This window comes from Lutra lutra, chromosome 5 (assembly GCF_902655055.1).
Source record: "Lutra lutra chromosome 5, mLutLut1.2, whole genome shotgun sequence".
Classification (NCBI taxonomy): domain Eukaryota; kingdom Metazoa; phylum Chordata; class Mammalia; order Carnivora; family Mustelidae; genus Lutra; species Lutra lutra.
Window position 1 is genome coordinate 74,577,383 of NC_062282.1, and position 16,291 is coordinate 74,593,673.

General features: G+C 53.8%; 1 protein-coding gene across 5 annotated transcripts in view; it reads right to left on the reverse strand.

Moving 5' to 3' along the window:
- Window positions 1-324: 324 nt before the first annotated feature.
- The window catches only part of LOC125099795 (core histone macro-H2A.1), a 73,058-nt gene continuing 57,091 nt past the window's right edge, over window positions 325-16,291 (reverse strand). For 3 of the 5 annotated variants that reach the window (XM_047729234.1, XM_047729236.1, XM_047729235.1), the window contains exons 7-9: window positions 10,634-10,723; window positions 8,440-8,614; window positions 325-1,084 (exon numbers count right to left, since the gene is read on the reverse strand). In XM_047729234.1, coding sequence (XP_047585190.1) covers window positions 919-1,084; window positions 8,440-8,614; window positions 10,634-10,723 — 431 coding nt within the window. In that variant the 3' untranslated portion in view covers window positions 325-918. Of the gene's footprint in view, window positions 1,085-8,439; window positions 8,615-10,633; window positions 10,724-15,055; window positions 15,147-16,291 lie in introns of all 5 variants that reach the window. The other 2 variants (XM_047729237.1, XM_047729238.1) reach the window with 1 other exon arrangement.

Consider the following 16,291-nt stretch of genomic DNA (forward strand, 5'->3'; position numbering starts at 1 on the left):
TAGTGCCATTGCTGTCCGCATGGTGTTCAGTATATCTGTTTCCTTATCCATGAACTGGGGAGAATACCCCTCCCCAGGTGTCACAAGGCTGGAAGGAGAGACTTCACAGGAGCTCCCCCTCCCAGCCATCAGGGACTGAAGATGCCCCTGTGTCCGGGCAGTAGTGGCCCTGTGGTGCTTCGGTGGAGGCGGGGCGGGAGGGGGGGAGGATTAGAGAGGTGGGAGGGGGTGAGCAGCTGCCTCGCCCCAGCCCCCCAGTCCTGTGATGAGAGGAGCCCACCTAGGGCTCAGGGGCACAGTAACTTGAAACAAGCCAGTCAAAACAGCAGTTTAACATTTTACTAAATCAATTCACACAAATTCCAAATTGCAAATATAATTAAGGACAACAGATTCTGTTCTGCCTTTTAAATCTTTCATTTTCAAATCCATCATTAAGACAAAAAGTAAACAAAAATTAAGTCGGCTGCAAATTCATGATTTTTCTTCTTGAGGAAAAAAAAAAAACATTATTGTAAAAAGAACGCCACTGGGTGTACAATAAAGCACCACGACACACGGTTATAAAACAGGCTTCCTGGATTCGGCCACAGATAGAAGACACTGCTCTCCCCGCTGTTCTGCGTCAAGCAGGATTTCATTAAAATAAAACTATAAAATCTCCTAGGTTACACTAAAGTCAGACACGGTCTGGAACACAGTGCTTAACAACAGTAATGCCAACTATCAGTGCTAACGTAAAAACATTTTAGAAGGTCAAAAACAATTAAACTGAAACCAAAACCTTATTTTCCCTAGATGAGCAAAATTGGAAATGAAAGGGTTCCCGCCTCCCAACAGGAGTGAAGGGGGATTTTCGTTCTTTCTTTCAGGTCGGAGGCAGGGGCACGGCGCGGGCTGGCTCTGTCGCTCCTCAGCCTAGTTGGCATCCAGCTTGGCCATTTCCTGTACGTAGATGCCTATACTCTCGCTGTCAAAAAGCACGAAATACACCGTCTTGATGGAAGAGGACATTGTTGACACGAAGTAGCTGGAGATGGCCTTCAGGATCAGCTGAGCTGCTGTCTGCTTTGGAAAACCATTCCTGCAGGAGAGAAAAGCGCTCAGCAACCAGAGAGATGATGACTGCCACGGCCCTGCCTCCGTGCTCCCTCCCTCCCAGAGGCCCCCGAGGCTGAAGCCATGTGCCGTGCTTTGCCTCCTGTTGCCTCAATGCCCCTGGAGGAGGACTGTGGGGTCCTGTGGCTGCTCGTACACAGGCCTGAGAAAGGCCCGTGCCTGCCACACCCCGGAACGGCAAGTGTGCAGAGAACTGTGACCTTCAGGAGGATGTCCCATGTGCCCTCAGAAGGGACACACCAGGCTTTCCGAGAGCAACCAGCAGACGGGCAGGATCTGCGTGTGAGGCATTAAGTCTCCCAAGGGTAGGTCGAGCTCCTGTTTCTCCTCGCAGCATCACTGTGACTAGTATGGGGCCTGGCGCATAGCTGTGGGTCACGGTCCGTGGGACAGCGGGACACTAGAGCTTCTCCGAGGGTGTGTGGGGGGGGGACTGTTCTTTATGCACACAGGCAGAAGGCCCCTCACATGGGCCTGAGACCTCACAGTGCCAGGGCTGCTGGCCCGGAATGCCTCCCAGGACACACCAGCTCACACCACCCAAAGGCCAGGGCCCAGGGGAGCTGCGGGTGCAGGGAACAACTCCTGGCCCAGGAGGCCTCTGCTTCTTGAAGGGCAGCATCCGAGTCTCCAGGCCAAATGGCTGTGAATTCACACCTATTTCCGCTTATGACAAATGCCCAGTGGCAACTGCAGAGATAGGTGTGCAGAATTCTCAAGAACTGCAAATGAGGTCTAAAAAGACTGACACCACTTGCTCCAAGGGTGCCTTAGGCTGTTCCTGGTCAACCCTGCAGGCACAGGACCCAGGTGACCCGGGACGGCAGCAGGAATGGAGCAGCTTGCCGAGTCTGGCAGAAGTCATGTGGGCTTTGGAGCCGGGGGCCCTGGGCTCAGATCCTCAGCAAACAGTACTTGGGGTGAGTCTGGAGCCGGGTTTCTTCTTTGGCAGGTCTACAACCTTCAAACGCCCCTGAGCGTGGGCACTGGTGGTAGCCTGAGTGCTGGGCCGGCCTGCCAGCTCTGGCTGCACTTCTCCTTCAGATGTGGAACCTGCTACCAGGTAAGAAGTTCTCTATTGCTTAAGGTGCGGGGTCTCTTGTAACGCTCTGAGCCTTCCTCACTCAGTGTCGGGGAGTTCTGAACCACCTTAGGACTCCGAGCAGCTCAGAGCCACTGGTGAAAATCACTCTGGTGACCCACTTTGCATCAAACAGGGCTTTGCCCAGCTTTGAAGATGGATCCCCAGTAACTTCTAGGTGCTTCACAATGAAGCTTGTTCTTAGCAGACAAAGGCTGTCTGTCACCCAGGGCACATTCCCAGCCTGTGCAGAGTGGCCTTTCGGTGGTAGTAGGGTGTGAGCGATCCCTCACAGCAGGGACCCCCGCCCCACGGTGCGCCCACAGGAGAGCCCGCACACGCCACCCCGCCTGCGAGGCTGAGGGAAGAGCGGCACAGGCGTGCCAGCCAGGGCGGTGCTGTCAGGCCCAGGTTGCTCTGGAGCCGACCCCGGGTGCTCGGGCGACCAGCAGGTGGGAGGGGATGGAGGGTGGTGGAGACCATGCGGAACGAAGGGTTTTGCTGGGAGTGGGGACAACTGGGACCCACATGACAGGTCATTCCCCTCCCACCCGTCATCCCCTCTCAGATCTACAAACTCATCTGGGGAGGCAGCCGTTCTCACACCTGACAGAGAGGCCCTGACAGTTGACAGTTTTCGCAGCATAGGTTGTCCCCAACAAGCACATGTTGGCAAGTGCTTGAGGACCTAAACTTAAGCTTCCGTTTGGGGGAGCGGGTGCTGGGGGCAGGCATCTGCAGGGAGGACATTGCCAGGGTCATGTGTCGACAGGAGTGTTGGGGCAAGTCCACCTCGCACCTGCTGGGGGTGCATGACTGCGTACGGGCTGCCCTTCACCCGGTCCTGCCGGCTTTTGTGCAGATACAGGGTCATGGGGTCACTGGAATAAGGGGTCACCCTTCTGAGTGTCTCCCAAAGAGCAAATATTTATTTTCCTATTGTAAATTCAGCTGCTGCCCAAAGGGGTTGCCAAATGACAGGCCCTCCGTTCATCCCTGGTGAGAAAAGCCTGAGGCAGCGGCAGCCTGCGCCGGTTCTGCAGGAGTGGAGAGCTCGCGGAAGCTGCGGCAGCACAAGGAGGAGCCGGGCTCCAGCCAGGGGAACACTGAGGGCTGCTGGACCACGCAGAGCTTCGTGTGTGGACATGGCTGGTGGGGGTGAGCAGGGCCACGAGGAGTTGATCTCAGCCCTGGAAGTCCGGCTCCCCACAGCAAGGGCTCCCTTCTCTCTGTCTCTACGTCACAGCCAAGGGGAAGCTGGGCTCCGATGAGGATCTGTAGAATGTCCCTGCAGTCTGCTGAGGGGCTGGATGGCTGCAGCCGCCCTCCTCTCACGCTGGCCCAGCCTGCTGGCCCGGGGGCACAGTTCTGTCGGCTGCCCTCACCAACGCTGTGGCTGCTGTGTCCGAGCTGGGTGACAGATGGGGCCGTGCAGATACTCTAGCTCCTTGGCTCTTGCTGACCAAAAGCACATCTGTCACTCCTGCCAGACTCCTGCCCTTTCAGACACAGGCCTTCTCCTCTAGCTTTCCGTCCCCTTCCGCTCTAGACTCCTGAGAAGGGCTGTGTGATGGTCAGTGAGGGAACATTCTTTTCCGTCCCCCTGTATCAACCGTTGTCCATTTTTGCTGGTCTCAGCATTGCAGTGGGCTTGTCCACACGCAGAGTGCTGGGCTCCCCCTGGTGAGTCCGACTCAGCAGGTCCAGGAAACGCGCTCTTCTCCTGAAGCCTACGTGGGCGTTTTAATCTGAGCTCACACGGTGGGCCCCACAGTGACGATCCTCTAAGTGGGGGAGAGAGGTGGGGGTCCGAGTTGTCAGGCCTGGCAGGCCCTACAGCTAACAGAACAGGGCTGCTGGCCGCTCTGAAGCTCACTGCTGGGTATGGGGGAATCGCAGTTGTTTCCAGAAACACCTCCCGTTGACACGCCCGTCTCTCTGTCGTAGGCAGCCATAGCCTCTAGAAGGACGCTAGCCACGGGACTGCTGCTGCTCCAGAATGCACAGGCCACCGGTAGGAGCTTTCCTTATGTTCTCAGGGTTGTGCAGTGGAGCCACAGTTCAAAGTATTTGTAGCAAAACAGAGTCAAAGCGGCTGCTCCCACAGGACCGCCACAGGCACCAGGTCCTGTGCCCACACGTTGGGGGCAGCTGTGGCCCCCCACTCTTCTGGGCCGAGCAGCTGCCCAGGGTGTGAGTCCAGGCCCTGCCCCTGGAGCTTGCTGCCCATCTAGGGCAGTGGGCTGGGGCATCCACGCACATGCTGGCCCAGGAGTCTGGGAGTGGTGAGCAAGAGCCACGCAGGAGGTCCTCTTTCAGTCCCGGTATCTAACCAGTGGGAAGTCTTGCAGGGACTTCAGGAAGGCTCACAGTGTGGGAAGCTGCCTTCCCCCCAGGCCCCGCAACAGTGCTGGCCTCTGCACCTTCCTGGGTGCATGGGGCAGCTCAGAAAGCTGCTGGCAGGTCTGCGATGCCTAGTCATTCTAGAGAGAGGAGGGTCCGCTGGCAGGCACAGTGTGGCAGGGGCCAGCTTCAAGAGACCAACAGCCCACAGGGTGTTGCTCCTCTCCTGGCTTTCTGGCTGCTTGTGTTCCCTGCTGGTTGTTTTTCTGTAATGGTCCTCCCAGCTTGGCCAAGCCTTTGGCCTCCTCCGCCAGCTCTGGCCTGTTGCCCCTGCTGACAGTCACTTTATCTGTCTTCTGGAAAAGACCAGAGACCGTCCCCCTCGCCCCAAGATACAGCAGAGCAAGAGGGGATTGGGGCTTCCGTTCTGGTGTCAGATTGGGGTGTGAATCCCAGCTGCCCTGGGGCAGGGGCATTAACCTCTCCAAGCCTTGTGGGTAGTTGGGTGCCAGCTGGTGATGCCCGGGGTGCTGCTGCTCCCCATAGGCGGGTGTAGCCTCCTGGCCCCACTCGAGCCCTATGGGGCCTGTTAGGGGCTGTGAGTCCAGAGAGGTCCTTAAGTTACTCTGCAGCCAGTGCTTTCGACCTGGAGCAGACTAAGGAGACGGCTGAGCTTCCCCTGAAGTCATTCTGATTGTCTCGGACAGCCCTTCCCAGTGTCCTGGGCGTCAGCTCCCCTAGACTGGGACAAGCGGACCACAGGGGCTGCTGTGATCTGGCACCCTTTGGGCCATCCTGGTCAGGGATGACAGGGGCTCCGTATTGGTTGTCTTTCCATCCCACCTGGACGGCAGGGGTTCTGGGCTCACCAGGGCCACATCAGAGAAGAGGGTTTTGTTCCTCCAGCACTGCCGAGCCCCCACCTTTGATGGGGCATCGCCAAGCATCCCTGTTATTGGGGAGCTCCCCTGTGGGGCTGGCAGTCACACAGGAAGGATTCTAGGCCAGGAGCAGTGGATGCTGGAGACTCTCGTGCAGAGAGGCTGTGTCCTGGGAGATGGAAAAGTCCAGGCCAACTTTCTGGAGGAGACCATCTGGGAGCTTGCCTTGGAAGGCAGGGTAGGATCAAAGGTGGATTCCAGATGGAGTCTGTGCTGGACCAGTCCACCAGTCTGTCTTGGCGGTCCAGAAGAGGGTAGGGCTGGATGGCACAGAAGGTTTGGTGATGCTGGGAAAGTGTGTGTGCCCGCGTGTGGTCACTCTGCTGCCAGGATTAGGTCTCCCGCACCCTGTGCTACTGGGCCATTCCAGGCATGGAGATGGGCCAGGAAGCACAACCAGCCCACTGTGGCCTGTTACTTCTCTCTCTCCAGGGTATTCTTGTTTGAGGCTACTAAGTAATTCTCCCCATTTGGTTTGGTTCTGTCCTATTTCTCTTCTAAGGCTGGTTCCTAGGTTGGAAGGAGGCTGATGTCTAGGCCCAGGCAGGTCAGGGAATTCCAAAGTGGGGTTTCCAAAGTTCCCTAAAATCCACTCCTGTAGAGAGTGCTCAAGCAGTGGGACAATCGTCTGCTGACCAACTGGGACAGAAGGAAGGGGTTCCATGTGCCTCATTTCAGCAGCACTGATGCAAAGGACTTCCCCTCAAATTCTGGCTCTACCCAGTCCAAGCTGTGGCACCTCAGGTACGTGTATTAACCCCTCTCAGCTTCCATTTTTTTCATTTGGTTTTGTTTGTCTGGACTTAATGCCAGTGCTCACCTGGTCGGGTTGTGGGGAGATAATGTAGATCAGGAGTTTTGCACAGTGCCTGGGACTCAAGCAATGCCCATAAGTGGGAGCTTGAGAAAAACAAACTGGCAGTTCTTTTAAGCTCATAAACCTAAGCAGAGTTTAATCTAAGCAGAGTCTAAGCAGAGTTTAATCAAGGCCCCAGAGTACCTCTTCTCTTTATACTACGCCCCCCAGAGATGGGTCGCCCTCAAATATCCAACAGACTGGGGGTATCTGTACATACTGTGACCACAGTGCCCACAGACAGGATGTCCAGAGGCCAGAGGTGGTGACCCTGAGGCCAGCCGTGGCCTCCAGTGGGCTCAAGTGCTTGGCAGTGGGGCCAGCGGGCTGAGGGTGGGCATGCACCGCTTCAGTCATCCTGCCCAGGCTGGGCCGAGGCTGAGAGCAAGGGTTCTTGCTGCTCTTTACCAACGTATTTTCATTTCTATACTGTCTTAATTCCACCGTGACTTTTCTGCCAGAGACCGTGGATGCCACAGACTGTTTTATTTCCCCTCCTGAAACCCACTGTGATTTACTGGCTGGCTGGTGTAATTCCAGTCTCTGCTCAGGAAAGACAGAGCAGCCGTCTTACACGGCTCCGTGGGGCCAGGGGCTGCGCACATGTGCTCGCCTTGGGCATTCTGCCCTCTTGAAAGCTTTCAATTGATTGTTTTTAAAAACTTTTTGCTCTGTGAAAATTGTAGAGAATTATTTTAGGCCTCAATTAAAAGTTCCCAATACCCACATGAAAGAACATGCAATCACTGCCTCCAGTAAAGGCTCCTACTGCTGCTTTCTTCGGAAGCACCTTTCATCAGTGGAGATCCAAGTGCGTCTGAAGCACTAATTGAGCCTCGGAGCCGTCTGTGAGGAAAGGCTGTCCCCAGAGCCCCTTCCCTGATAAGGAAGGCCAGAGAGGCTAACTCATTCAGCAAAGGTCCCACAGCGGCGCGGTGCCCAAGAACAGACCATTTGTCGGAGGGAGACACAGGGGGTCCCAATCTGAGGACACAGGAAGCCTGCCCTGGGCTAGCAAGCTCTGTCACTGGAGGTGTGGGACCCCGGTGAGGAGAGTGCCATTACAAAGCCTGCCAAAGGCAGAAACAGCAAACTGCTCTCTCTGTCCTCCTCGTGGGTTGGGAAGAGGAGTGCTCTGAAAAGAGGAGCTTTCTAGAAAAGCGAGGAAGGAGTCTGAGGAGCAATACTCGGGCTCTCCCGGCGCCGCCTGTGGGGCCCAGGGAAGTCAGCGTGGTGTCGTCACACAGTCCTGCCTTCCTGGGGCACTGGGAGGAGCTGACGGCAGACACCCAGGGAGCTGCACAGTCTGGATGGGATGCCCTAGGTGCAGCCATGGCCAAGACAAAGCCTGGGGTTGGGGCCTCTGTTGGGCCCAAGATATCCACCCTTCAGCCTCTGCAGGCCCGTTTCCCTTGGCCTCAGTGCCCAATCCAGACTGTGAGCCTTCCAGGATGACCCCGTGACAGGATGGGCAGCAGGGCACGACCTCTGCAGCCTGCTGTTACATTCCCAAAGCCCTCTCCCTTCTCAGAGTGCCTCTGATGCTACTAGTGCACACAGCATCTGTCGGGGCTTGCTCAGGGCTGGGCCCAGCCCTGTTTCACGGTTACTTAAGAGCCCACTCAAGCGCACCCCTCCTGAGCTCGACAGCAGGACAGGGAGGCAGAGTGCGCAGGTCTGGGGGAGGGGAAGGACACTTGGGAAAAAAAGTGAGAGGCCGAGAATGGTGCAGTGGTGGGAGGGCGCCCTCCGCACAAGCATCCCAGCATTCATACCTGCCCTGTCCTCCCCACTCACTCCACACCTGGGCCTCTGTCCTGCACGGTTCACTGTCTCAGCACACACTGAGCTCGCTTCCCATGCATCTACTATGATACTGAAAATTTTCTGTTGGCCTCAGGCTTTCTGTCTCACTGCGTCTCTTCAATTGCTGTTCATCATTGCTTCATGTTCGTGTTATTCCCTTCAGATCTACTCGACACATCAGGTGGCCTGAGGACAGCCTCAGCAGACCTTGCACAAGCCACAGCTCCAGGAGGATGGGCCACATGTGCAAATCAGCACATCCACTAACGGCATCACAAGCCAAGTGTCCTTACCTGCCACTGCCAATAGATGGGAACGCGATGGACTTGAGCTTCTTATCATCGGCCAGGGCCAAACAGTTCTTCACTGTCTTTTCCAGAAGTTCCTCACACTTGTCTGCACCCCAGACTGGACTGTTACAGTGGATCACAAACTTGGCCGGCAGGCCATGGCCCGCGCTGACAGCAGCTGGAGAGAACGAAACAGAAACAGTGAGCTCCATCCCTCTGCAAGGCTCACAGCACCTGATGCCTAACCCAGAGCCCTCTGGAGGCTGCTCCCCAACTAGTCGTTTTAAGGGAGACACTGGGCCATGGCCCACCCTTGGAAAGTTGGCGTCAGGATCCATCACCACCATGAATTTTAGCCAAGATGACAGCGAGCTCTCTCTGTACCTTCCCAGAGGCAGAGCCTGGAGCACCTCACTTGACCGAGTATATCAGCAGCCACAAATGTGCCTTTTGGGGTCTCCAAGCCCCATTCCTCCATTCCTCATGTACAGATAATGACAAAGTAGCTAGATTGCCCTGGCACAGTTTAGGAAAAAAGCAACAGGAAAGCAGCTCCGGTCCATGAACCACTAAGCACCATGACGGACAGCTCCAGAGGTGCCTCTTTTCCCTCACCGACCTCCTCAGTGTGGACAGAACTCAGCTCTTCTTCCACGATGCTATTTTCCAGTCCTGCAAGAGCCACTTTGTCTACCTCTCCATGTCCACGCCACAGCCAGCTCTTGCCCTCAGGCTCTCCCCCTTGTCAGATCCAGAGAGCCTGGCCTCCAGTGTGTTCCCCACCCCCAGCCAGGGTGGCATGTCAGCGCAGGGTCTCCCAGAGCAGGTTCCGCAACTCCCGTCCCCCAAGACACACCGCAGAGCCGGGGGTTCTGGGTCCACGGGTGCAGTGAGTACTGCCTGCTCTGTTTCCGCACGGGAGCAAAGGGAGGCCTCCACACGCCGAGGGACGTGGCTGACACAACCTGTCACGGTAGGTTGGGACACTACTAGAGACCAGGAGAGCATGATCTGTGGGTGGCATCTCACGGGGCAGTAGCAACAGTCCAGCCAAGTCACAGGTCTGCATCTGAGTCTTGGCTCTGCTCCCTGACTGACTGGAGAACTCTGGTAGGAAGCGCTGATCTCTGGCAATGAGAGACTGGGGTCTGTCCCTGGGAGAAGTCACAGCCACACGACGTGCGGGAAAAGACTGAAGAAAACATCCTGACAGGGATCACCTTTGGACAGTGGGGAAGGGCTGTGTTTTATACTACCTTTCTATGTTTCAAAGTGCCTTAAAACATCTTGTAAAATAGATGCTAATGCCAAGAACAAAAGGAGTTATTTAAAACAGACATGTCGTTAGCCTCGCTAAATGTAATGGGTTTGCCTCCGCTGTGTGTCAGGTGTCACTAGCTGACCTGGGTGAGTGGTAGCACCAGGACTGCACCTTGTCACAGCTCTACCCAAGGATCACCCAAGGGAAGGACCTCCAGGCTGGTGCAGAGAAGGGCCAGGAAGGGACTGAGGAGAGGCCAGGAGCCCCTGGCTGGGTAGTTAATAATGCAAGCTCCTCCCTTGTCCCATATGGCATTTTGGTGGCAATACCTAGAAGGGCTTGGAAATGCCCTGTACCCTGATGCCATCCCCCTTTGACCCCCTCACGTGCCAGAATCCAGACCAGCAGCAGGAAGAAGGACCTGGTTCTAGCTCTTAGCAATCCTTCTCCCTACACAAGATTCCAAGTCATTTTCTTACCCCCCTGGAATCAGGAGAGGTGGGACTGGCAAATGGAGAATGTCTCTTATCTTTCCCATCAGAAACACAGATGGCTGAATGGAAAGGACTCATTTGCATGTCTCCCTAGCACTTCTGCAGATGGCTCAGTATCACTGTCGACAAGTCTCAACTCTTAGCTTTGCCAAACTCGGCTGCTCTAATTCCTTAAAATGTAAGGTCTAGGCATCAAACATTCAAAAGCTATTTTGAGCAATAAGGAAAAAAGTGGAAGGGCACATTGTACAACCCCTAAGCTCCCCTTGACAGTTTGCATGTGCTAAGCCCACGTCGTAAAGCTGACAGGTGTCCCTGTGGCTCCGGCTCGGAGACAGGTGCCTGTGGTCATACACATCTCAATCCCAAGATGCCTCACAGCCCTGTTCTCCTGATGTGGCATGAACCACACCCGGATAAGTAGGGCGCTTCCCCAGCTCACCTCCAGCAACTTCCAAAGGCCCGTTCTTTTTTCGGAGCTCCAGAACCGCTTCCACAAACTCCTTGCCGCCTTTCTTCTCCAGCGTGTTTCCTAGACAAGGACAGGGCGAGGTCAGACAATCATCCTTGCATCTCGGGGCACAGACAGACACTCAGCATGTCAGGTGATTACAGACTTCAAATGATCTGACCAGCTAAATTTCCATATGGCTGCAAAACACGAACTAAGCCTTGGTGAGGTTATCAAAGTGACACTTGGAAAGGATCCACCACTGGCCAATTGCCCGAGTGGTCATTGCTGTCCACATTTTGACTTGGAGTCATCGGAGATGGGCTGGAGATAGGAGGGACATGGGACAAGCCTGCTGCTTGCAAGCGTGCCTGTCCTGCATGCTTTTCCTTGCTGTGAGAAACCAAATGGTGCTGGCTGTGGAGGCTCAGGCCTCCACTAGATTTTCCTGTCCCTGAGGAGAACCCCCCAAATAGGAGGCTGTAGGGAAAGCATACCGTGCTCCTGTGAGGGAGCCAGGTCTGCCCTTGGCAGCAGGCCCAGAAGCATTCAGACTTGGTCACCTCTGGACCGGCATTATTACCATGCTCCGTTCCTATTTTGCAGCTTTGGCTTCATATGTGAATACAAAAAAAAAAAAAAAATGGCCTCAGACAGTATTTCCTTCATCACACTCATGACTCAGAATCACTTTAGGTAAAGGAAGGCAACATCAGAAGCAGAGCTTAAAGGCGAGCTTGTACCCCATGGAAGGTGACTGCCTGTTCGGGGCCAGATCGCCAGGATTAAATCCAGTGGAGGTAGGCAGCCCCTTTTCTTGAGCTGGGGGTCCTGCTGAGCGTTCAGTTCCTGCTGTGAAGGCAGGTGCCCACACGAGATGGCCAGCGTCTACGTGGCCTGCAGCTTACAGGCCCACAGCGTTCTGAACGAATGACCACATCCTCCTCTCAGGTTTGGCCAGAATGGGGTCTCAGTCTTCCTTCAGCTCTGATTCATCAGTTTTGTACATTTTAAAGTACTTTTCCTCACAAGAGGATGAAATACTCCCCTTAAGATTCACCGTTTATCTTGGAAAATTCTCAGTTGCACTTGGCACGCTGTGATACGTGTCACTCGGCACATCAGAGTGCACCAGCCCAAATTCTCTTTGGATTCTTCACCCTCTCGTGACTGGGTCTGTTTATCTGAGACGAACCTGCCTCCCAGGCAGACTGGCCATGGAGGAGCGAACTAATCCCGGGAAGTATTGGGAAGGGAGAGCACACAGCCCGGGCACCGTCCCCCATCAGCACCGGGGCCAATGGCAGGTACTGACCGGCCGGCCACCAGCAGGTCTGGGCGGTGTGAATGCATATGACCAGCAGGCCGTCATCCCCTCCATCCCCCCAGGGCACTCTCAGATGTCCAGGAGAAGAGAGAGATTAGCATGTGGGATGCTGGGGAGGGAGCCAGCATCCCACATTAGCTAAGATGATACCCTCACGCCTGCGCTGGTCTTGGAAAGCAGTCACGGACGGATGCTTTAAATGGCAGAGGAATCAGGAAGGAAAATACATCCACTCCAAAGACTTCCATCCGCTGGCTGCCGCAGCTGCTGAGCATTTCTGGCCAAGACCAGCATCACAGAAGGTGGAGGAAGAGGCATGAGGGAGCAGGGTCGGGCCTCACAGTCCCTTCCACCCTACAGGAAGTGCAGGCTCTGAGGATACCCCCGGGGGAGTGAGGCCCAATTAGGGGATCACTCAGAAGATCATGCAACGAGAAAAAGGAATCTTTAAGTCTGAATCTGCTGGGTCCCAAACACTGCTGCCCACCGCACCCGGTCTGGCCTTCCTGCTGACCTGCTCTCCGGCTCCAGGGGGGGAAAACAAAGCTGCTCCAAGCGGAGCTATGTTAGGTCTACATTCTCTATCAGACATACTCTTTGGGGGAAAACTGAGAAATTTGGAAGGTAAAATAAAATCCGTACTATATTCAAACTAACAACTCCTTTCTAAAGCATATGGTCTTAAGAAAATGGGCTGATGTATTATTAAAGGTGCTTTATCTTAGGAAGAGTGTTTACTTTAAAATTTTTACTTGTAATTAAATCTGGCTTTAATTAGAAGTGAAACTTGCAAGTTAAAAATGCAATTCCCAAACTTAAAGATTGAAAACCCTAGGTTGCAGGCATTCACCGCGGTCAGGACCGGACCCCTACACACACATAGGTATGCACATGTTCATGTAGACACGCGTGTACTTTGTAACAAGAAACAGGCCCATTTCAAGTGTATTGTCAACACTCATCATGGAAGACTCTTGCTTTTTAGGCTTCACTTCAGGGTTAATCGTGGTAAAGCAATTGGCTTCTTTGCCCCCAAGCATAAACATGTGTTACTCCCATGAGAACAAGAACATTATTTCATGCTCAGAAAGCAGGCATAAGTATCAGTGTTCAAAACAGCCTCAGCGAAAATTTAGGCTTGGACAAATGTCAGGCTAAGCCTGTGGTCTATTTCACTGTTAGAAAGAACTGTGATGGGTAAGAGTTAATCACGGGGCTAAGCATTCCTGCACTGGCATTCCTTCTTCCAGCAGTCTCGGTCTCAGGAATTCACACCCGGGGAAGAAACGGAGCGGCCGTGTCCTAGCTTCTGCTTCCCCCTCACACATCAAAGTGGGAGCTGGCACGAATTGAGGCCATGGATGAATCTGGTTTGTCATGATTTTTGGAAATGTCAAAGGTAGATGGGTTCAGTACTAGTCTGGACTGGTTCACTAGAAACAGCACTGAGGTGGGCTTTGGAAGACCTGGGTTCTGGCACAGTCACTTGGGGTCCTCCTCAGCCAGTAAAGCTGTCTGGACCTGGTGAGGTGCCTGCCAGCTGTGACGGTGTTCATGAGCGATGTGCCACATGACCTTGGCTAAGCTCTGGGGGCCAGGTGACGGACAGGTCACCGAGGCTAATAGTGCCTCCCCTGCCTGTCTCAGTGGGTTGGGGGCAAGCACCTCACAGGGCAAAGTATTAGCACGGTCAACGATTCCAAGGACACCAGTTGTGATCACGGTTCTGGAAGGACTAGGTTCCTTGCATGTTACCCCAGAACTGGTTCCTGCCCCCATCTCAAAGCCCCAGTTGCACCTCTGGGCATCATGAATCCTGCTGACCACACACCTTCCACAGCAAAGAAAGTCCCTTTCCCTTCTCCTTAGGACTGGGGGAGATACTTCTGCACTGGAAGCTTATTTCCATCTCGCCCCAAGTCCTGGACGGCAGGGTGAACCCAGGTCTTAGTCACTCCTGGCAGAAAGATAAGCTCTTCTCTTTACTGTTTATTTTCCTCCAAATAAGTATTTCCCTCCCATCAAGTTTTCATTTGGTTAAGAAAAGGAGTATATTTCTCTTAAGCTGCCTGACTTAGGAGCTCTTTGACTCCTCCAACATCTTGTGAAAGTGGAGTTTAATTGCCTGCAGCCTGATTTCATTTTGGCCTGGAGGCCTTGGCGAATCCCGACTTCCCGGCCAGTGTGTCTTCTCCATCCATGTCCCAGATCCAAAATGCCCAGGAGAGTAATCAGCCCAAATCGCAGTGGCTAGGGCAGACCGGGAACGGCAGGCTTTGCTCGTGACGCTAAACAGAGCTGGACAGCCTCAGACTGCTAACACCGTTTGCACTTCAGTATCTGGGACACTCAGGAAAACCCCGGGAGCCTCGGCCTGCAGGCTGACTGCACTTTTGCCCTGTATTAGAAAGGGCACTGCTTTAGGAAGTGGTGTTCAAATCTACCACCAGCATGCTGTGCTCTGCTCGGGACAGGCACAGCTAGCTACTGGCCAAATCCTAGGTGCATGTGAAGGTGAGACCAGACAGAAAGCACCCATCATAGGGCAGGCACAGACCCAGGTGCCTCTCATCGTGATCACTCTTTCATCAATAGGGAAACTGAGGCACTGAGGACTTAAGTTCCTTGCCCAGCCCTCCTAACCACGAAACGGCAAGGCTGGGATTCAAGCCCCTTCCACCTAGCTCTAACCCTGTGCCTTCCTGCCAAAACATCCAGATGCCCGGACCTCACCGAAGTAGGCTTGGCAGCCTCTCGGCCCACCCCCACTGGCCGCTGAAATCCAAGGTGAACCCAGTCTCCAACAAAGCTGCGCCTCGTGAAGCAAATGCAGGAAGGATGCTGCTGAACCAGTTTCCAAACCAGAAGTGTGCCCATCTGTCTGGGAGCTGCGGGAGGCACCCTGGCGGAGAGCGAGCTGTCGATTTCTGGTGGTCACAGCCCAGGGACGGGGGACCTCGGGAAGGTCAGGACGGCTGGAAGTGTGAAATGAATGCAGCCCTGCATAGCTGTCAAAGGATCAAGCTGTCTGCGGCGGCCGACTGACCATGCACACACACACTGGGCAGCACCCGGCTAGGCATTACCTACTTCACCACCGGTGTAGAAGTCAGTGTTTGTCGGGTGAACGACAGCATCACTGTCGATCGAGGCAATGTCAGCCTGTACAACTTGCAACTATAACAGGTAAACAAATGTATATCAACTGTGTTGGACCGAGACCCACGCACAGGCACATTTACTAAGGCCCAATGGCAGGGCTGGCCTACCTGGTCGATTCCAACATATGAGCCCAAGGGGCAATCAGTCCACGAAGTGTGCGCACATGTGGATGGGGGTGAGGAAGAGGAGGAGGAGGAGGAGGAATATCAAATGTGACATGTTTAAATTAAACATTTGAATGACATGTCCAAAAAAAGAGAAACACACACATGAGATCATTTCCAAAGATTAAAAGAAAGAACAAAACAACGAATGCCCCATTTCACTTCGCAAAAGCCTCTAAAACTGGCACCCCATTGAGAAGACTACTAAAAACATGGCATCTGTTTTAAAAAAAATGTGGACTATCAGGCCAACCACAATGACAAGTTTCTCCATTTTGTCAGCAGCAACATTCAGAGCGGGGGTTTTAGTCTTGGGGCACGCATCGTTTTGTCTGCCTTTGAGGGCCATCTCTTGAAAACCAAGAAAACAGTATGTGTGCATAGAAAATTGCCTTTATCTTCCCCCTCAATGGGTAAAAATATTTTTTCAGGTCTGCCGTTTATTCTAGCCAATCTTATTTTCATGTATTTTACATATAAAAACATACTTTAGGTATGATCCCTGCCTTTTCTAGTTTATGGCTTTTTTTTTTTTTTTTTAAGAAAATATCTGCATGAAGAAAGTATATAGGTGGGAAATAAGTTTGGGCAGGGCATTCTTGAGTCCCGGTTCCCACGTTTCCAGCCTACAATTATATCTGGTTTGTGAGGACTGGGCCCAGGCTCTAGGATGAGCATCTCTGCTGGTAAGAGATGCTGCTACCTGACACAGGTGGCCAAAGGTGGGAACAAAAGGCTTTGAAAACATAACTAGGTCAGCATCAGGCAAGAGGCTGCCTCAGTGGGCATTAGTTCATCTGCTGCTACTGGCAAGGCTCACAGCTAGGAGGACAGGAGCCTTCACTGAGACCCTGAGTGGACAGTTCCTCTGTGCAAACATCAAGCCACAGACTGGGACACCTGAGCGGTACCTCTTCCCTTGCCCTGAGCTGGGCAGACACCATGGCTCTGGGGCAGAGCTTTCCTCTGTAGGAACTCCCTCAGAGATGTTCAATA